Genomic DNA, 5,401 nt, shown 5'->3' with positions numbered 1-5,401 from the left:
GCCAAGGAGGACTTTAATCCGCATAGCCGACATTGTTTGAAGTAAATCTGTAACCAGATCTCCAGCGCCGATTGCGAAAGGAGGGCCCAGGCCTGGGTAATATATTAACTCCGGCCATAGTGGAAAAGGCCGCCCAAGCCTCTGTCACATTTACCTCCCGAGCACACCCTTCCTTGCCCGCACCTGACCCTGGGCACGGGACAGGTATTTTCCGAGAGAGGGCCGGAGTGGGGGTGAGGAGTGGATGGCCTTGGAAGTTTACCAGGCCCTGGGTGAGGTAAGAGGAAAGGGAGTGAAAATGGGCACATATTATGGCACACTCTGAATGAGGCTTTTCCCTGCTTATTAATCAAAAGTTAATCATTATCATCATCATAACCCATCTCGTTACTTAGGAACAACTGCGTGCCAAGCAACATCTATGTATTGTCATGTTTAACCCCAGGTGCTGGGTGCCATTAACCTCTTTTACAGCTGAGGAAACAGATTTAGGAGATGTGATCTGACCAAGGCTACACAGGTAGCAAGGTTTTAGAAAGCCATTCCAAAAATTCAGGTTGGCCTGAACTACTGAGCCCACGCTGTTAATTATACATTAAATGTCAGACAGGACTGCACTCCCCACCACCTCCGCTTGCCCCTCAGGGTCCCTGAGGCACAGAACAGATGGGCCTCCGGAGAAGGAGCTGCTGAGGCTAGCCCGGTCTTGTCTGTTCTCTGTGTCAGGACAAGGATTCCTTCCCTTCCCCTCCCAGTCAGGACCAGCTACGTAATCTGTGGGACCCAGTGCAAAATGAAAATCTGGGGCCCCTGTTGCAAAAGTATTATAAATTTTTTTTTTTTCGGTACGCAGGCCTCTCACTGTTGTGGCCTCTCCCGTTGCGGAGCACAGGCTCTGGACGCACAGGCTTAGCGGCCATGGCTCACGGGCCCAGCCGTTCCGCAGCATGTGGGATCTTCCCGGACCGGGGCACGAACCCGTCTCCCCTGCATCAGCAGGCAGACTCTCAACCACTGCACCACCAGGGAAGCCCAAAAGTATTATAAATTTAAAAGTAGCAACAGCAGAGCATTAAACTGATTTGTGGGGTCTTTCTAAGCACCGGGCCCTGCGTGACTGCTACGCGGTCGCTGAAGCCGGCCTGGGCCCGGCCTGTCTTCCCCTCCCGGGGGCTGGGGAGAGCCCAGGGGCTGAGGGCCCTGGTTCTGCTCTCTTCTGCGCTGCCCCAACCCCATTAGGGTCCACCTACTTCTGGGTCGCTGTGCCCATGGCCAGGCCCTGCCCCAAGGCCTCCCCCGCAGCACCGCTATCCAGCTGGGTAGCAGCTTCATGTCACAGCCCCGAATCCGATGGCCTGTCCAGCCTCCAGCCCGTTCCTCTGTCCACCTGTCCTCTCCTCTCAAATCCTGGCCCCTGTTCCCAGGTTCCCAAAGTCATCTGACCAGTTCGAAGCCTCTACTCCTCGGCACTCTCCTCCCCACCCTCTCCTCCCCGGTACTTCCCAGGGGCTGAGGAGACACCCCTACCCCTTCCACACATTGTCCGTTGGACCCTCATATCAACCCAAACCACATACCACACACATGGAGACAAAGCCGGGAAGTTGCACATGGTCTCAGATACGCAATCACACAAATGGACCCGGAGCACCTAGACTCTGATGCAAAGTGTCTCTAAATCACGCCACAAAAACACAGGGCCACGCAGGTGCACGTCATGGGCTCCCGGCTCCACACCTGATACTACTGACTGCTTAGCCAATTCCTTGGGCCCTGGCTCGCCTGGTGCTTAAGAGTTCTCTCCTGAGGGCCAGGAGGAGGGGCCTCAGGCAGATGGGGAACAGGTGATGGAACATAGGGGGCTGGGGTGCAGAGTGGTAAGGGCCTGCCTGGGACACCCCCATTCCTTCAGCCCTAACCTTCCCCCACTCCCCAAATTTGAATCCCCTCCCAGCCCTGCCACTGCTCAGCCTGGGACTCTGCCTGAGCCTCTTTTGTTGTCTGAGCCCCAGTTTCTGCACCTGTCAACAGGGGATTAGAGTGTCTGTTCTGTCCACTTTCCAGAGCTTCAGAGGATCAGAGACACAAATGAAACTAAGCTGTAGCACCACTGACCCCAGATACCCAGACCCAGGTGTGAACCAGGTGGAGCTCTTTTCTCCGTTTCTAAGAAAAGGGCCCCAGGTGAGAATTTCTGGGGAGAGCAGGACGTAGAGCCAAGATACTGAATCCAGCCTGTTCCAGGACCCCTGTCCTGCCCTGCCCTGTCCCAGGTGAGCACCGAGAGCTCAAACATGCTAGCTGGGGTCAGAAGCAGAGTCTAGAAAGTGAGCAGCTGCTGGGTGTAGACCCAGGAAGACTAGTGTTCTGGGAGGGGCACAGTAGCACACAGTGGTTGCAGTGGGTATGTCCACAGGCAGCCTGCTTATGGAGTTTGCCTTGGCTTTTCTTTTCTCTCGTGAGGGATCTGGGGTTTCAACCGTTCAGATAACTGGTTCCATATGCCTTTGACAGCTCACTCACATTTCCAGCCATGACAGATCTCACTTACCTCTGGGAAATTGTGGGGGACGTGTACCTGGCCCTCTCTAGGAGGGACGTCAGCAGAAACACCAATGTCTATCCTCCCAGCCCCCCAAGCACCTTTTGCAGAGAGAAGGAATCGAGGTCACTGGTTTTATTTGAGTCCAGAGGGGAAGGCCTTGGCCACCCCCCAGGCCCCAGGGCCCAGAAGCTGAAGGAGGGAGGGAGAGTGGCAGCACAGAAGAACAAGGCCTCCCCGCCCTCCAGGTAGCCTGCAGAAGGCAGGGGACAGATCCAGAGGAAGCCCAGCTCCCTTTAGGGGCTGACCAGGAAGGGGAAGGAGGAGTCGGACTAGAGCTCTGCCCTTGTGACTGGTGCCTCCTCTGAGCAGGCCCCCTGGGGGCCTCCACACAGCAATGCCTCCAGGGCCCCTTGACCTTGTTGGTGGGCTTCATAGATCTGGTCTTCTCCAAACTCCCCCAGGTAGTGAAAGCATGTCTTGGAGAGCCTAGGGGAGCCCAGGAGGAGCCTCAGACTCTGCCCGGCCCACAGTGGGGCAGACCAAGGCTCCGTCCCACCCCAATCCTCCAGTCATGACCTGGTAGGCCACGGCGCCCCCATGATGATCACACTGATGCTTGGCTCCGGCCCCTTCCTAAGTCCTGGGCCCATGAGACGTTTCACCTGGTCCACTTCTCCAACTCCGTAGCTGGAGGCAGTGGGAGGAGAGGGAGACAGCATTAGTGTTCCCGTCACCACATGAAGCTGGGCACACTGGGCATCTGCCGAGTTTAGTGCCCAGATTCTGATCCTCCCTGCTGAAAAACTAAGGACCAGAAAGGGGAAACTCCTGGCCCAAAGTCACACAGCAACCTTGTCTCCTGGCCACCTTACTCTTCTACTTGCTCCCAGCTCCAGAGCTCAGACTCTGTCCCAGCCAGTCCCCACCCTTGGGCCAGAGCCCTAGTGGAGTGTGTGGTGTGTGAGTGGGAGAATGAGAAGCCCCACTCATCAGCCTGCCCCTGGAGGAGGGGGGCAGGGGCCAGATTTTCAACTCACCCCTGCCAGGTCTGGGAGCAGCTCTGGTCCAGGACGTCTGTGTATACCGACTCGCTCAGCCTGCCACGGCCCCCGGAGTCCAGGGTGTGAAGCTTGGCCTCTGCCTTTGTCAGATGCTGCCACATCTGCAACAAGGAGGGGTTGGGAACCAGGGCTTCAGAACTGCTCAGTGTGAAAGGAGGGGTGATTGGCGGGGGGGAACAGAAGCCTGTGTCTCTGAGGAAGAACGAGGAAATGGAGCCTTTTGAGCAGGAACACCTGTGAGGCAGGCTTCATGGCCCTCCCCCAGGTCCAGAAAGCTAGGACCACGCCAGCTGAGGCAGGATCCGCTGCCTTGGGATGGGGGGTGGGTGGGAAACACTGAGGTGGAGAATTAGGCCTGGGCATTGGGGCCCCTCCCCCAGGGCACACCTGCCCATCAGCACACACTATTTGAAACCACAAGAACAAGGAAAGAAAAAAAAACCTCCCAGTCTTCAGTGACACGTGTACTCATAGCCCCCGTGTGCGTGCGCGTGCACACAGTCACACAAACACACACAAGAAGTACTCAGGCACGCGTGATAGGTTTGTATGTGAACTCAAGACACGCACATGCTCATGGATTCATGGGATTGACAAACATGCACACGTGTACACATACACCAATGCTCCCCAGTCATGCCTTGGGAAGGAGTCCAGACTTAAGGGTGGTCCTAGAAAGGGAGGAGTACGAGAGGACAAGCTAGTGACTCCCTGGTGTCCCAGAGATCGCCTGCTCTTTGTTGGGCAGACAGACAGGTAAACTGAGGCAGGCCAGTGCTGGTGAGGTGAAGATGGCAATATCATGGAAGGCTGAGTCTAGCTCAATGCCTTGGGGGTGGGGCGGGGTTTGGGGATCCAAGGCCAGCAGTGGAATCTGAGGTAGATGGAGGGGTCTGGCTTGGGTGGGGGCCTGGGTAGGGGCAGGAGAACTGCTCGCGGGGAGGCCAGGGGGTGGGGGGCTCACCTGGTAGGCCACCGCCCTGCAGGCGTCACAGCGCAGGTGAGCAGGCATGTGAGCTGAGAACTTCTCTTCATCATCCAGCTCGGGGGCCGTGGCTGTGAGCGGGGCCCTGTCCCCAAGGCCCCCTGGGATGGTCCAGGCCCCCAGCAGCAGCAGCAGCAGCGACAGCCTCATGGTCTGTGGAGCTGGCTCAGCGAGCAGGGACTGTGGTTGGGGTGCAGGGATGCACGTGTGTACGCGCAGTGGGGGTTGCTGCAGAGAGCCCGCCCCAGACCAATGGGAAACCGACACCTCACCCTCCTGTTCTCTCCCTTCCCCCAGGGCCCTGGAGACACCGCTCGCACACCTCCTCTCATGGGACCCCGGCTCCAGCCAATGAGGCAAGGAGAGGGGCTGGGCCTGGGTGAGGACACATGGGGGCTGATACGTCTCATGTCCTGGGACCTGAGCACATGGCAGGCACTGCGCTGAGCCCCTCGGGGAAGGAGGTGGCTTGTTACTGTCATCTTAAATCTACCCCTGAGGACACAAAGGTTCAGAGAAAAGTGTCAAATCCAAGGCCACATAGCTAGAAGGGCTATGCTGAGATTGGAACCCAAGCCTTGTTGACCCCAAGGCACACTGGCCACTCGGCCACCAGGAGAAATGAGGCCACAGGCGTGGTTGCCAGCCAAGGCTCCCTCCCTGAGAGGCAAGTTCACTGAGGCAGGGACGCCACAGTGTATGAAAGATACACATGGTCCCCTCCCCCAGGCCACACCCAGGCATGGAAGGGCACTCTGGGGGTGTTAAGGGACCGCAGCAGGAAATCAGACACCTTACACCAGTTGTTCC

At 57.5% G+C, this 5,401-nt stretch overlaps 1 protein-coding gene across 1 annotated transcript; it reads right to left on the bottom strand.

Annotated features, from left to right (window-relative positions):
- Positions 1-2,673: 2,673 nt before the first annotated feature.
- On the bottom strand, positions 2,674-4,759 carry MZB1 (marginal zone B and B1 cell specific protein). The gene is made up of 4 exons (XM_082622058.1): positions 4,571-4,759; positions 3,583-3,707; positions 3,122-3,232; positions 2,674-3,031 (listed from the first exon to the last, which is right to left on the bottom strand). Exons 1-4 carry the CDS (start codon positions 4,739-4,741, stop codon positions 2,875-2,877), a joined length of 564 nt encoding a protein of 187 aa, XP_082478184.1. The 5' UTR covers positions 4,742-4,759; the 3' UTR covers positions 2,674-2,874.
- Between the last annotated feature and the right edge of the window lie 642 nt (positions 4,760-5,401).

The sequence above is a fragment of the Mesoplodon mirus genome, assembly GCF_964341445.2.
Source record: "Mesoplodon mirus genome assembly, chromosome: 5".
Classification (NCBI taxonomy): Eukaryota; Metazoa; Chordata; class Mammalia; order Artiodactyla; family Ziphiidae; genus Mesoplodon; species Mesoplodon mirus.
This window is presented reverse-complemented; position numbering and strand designations above follow the sequence as displayed.

What these genes read in the sequence shown, in the direction of transcription:
- MZB1 (XM_082622058.1), bottom strand. Translation starts at nt 4,741, where the DNA reads ATGAGGCTGTCGCTGCTGCTGCTGCTGCTGGGGGCCTGGACCATCCCA. An exon ending in TGCTCCCAGACCTGGCAGGG is followed by an intron (nt 3,233 to 3,582) that starts GTGAGTTGAAAA and finishes CACTGCCTCCAG; the next exon opens with CTACGGAGTTGGAGAAGTGG. An exon ending in GGGGCGCCGTGGCCTACCAG is followed by an intron (nt 3,032 to 3,121) that starts GTCATGACTGGA and finishes GGGCTCCCCTAG; the next exon opens with GCTCTCCAAGACATGCTTTC.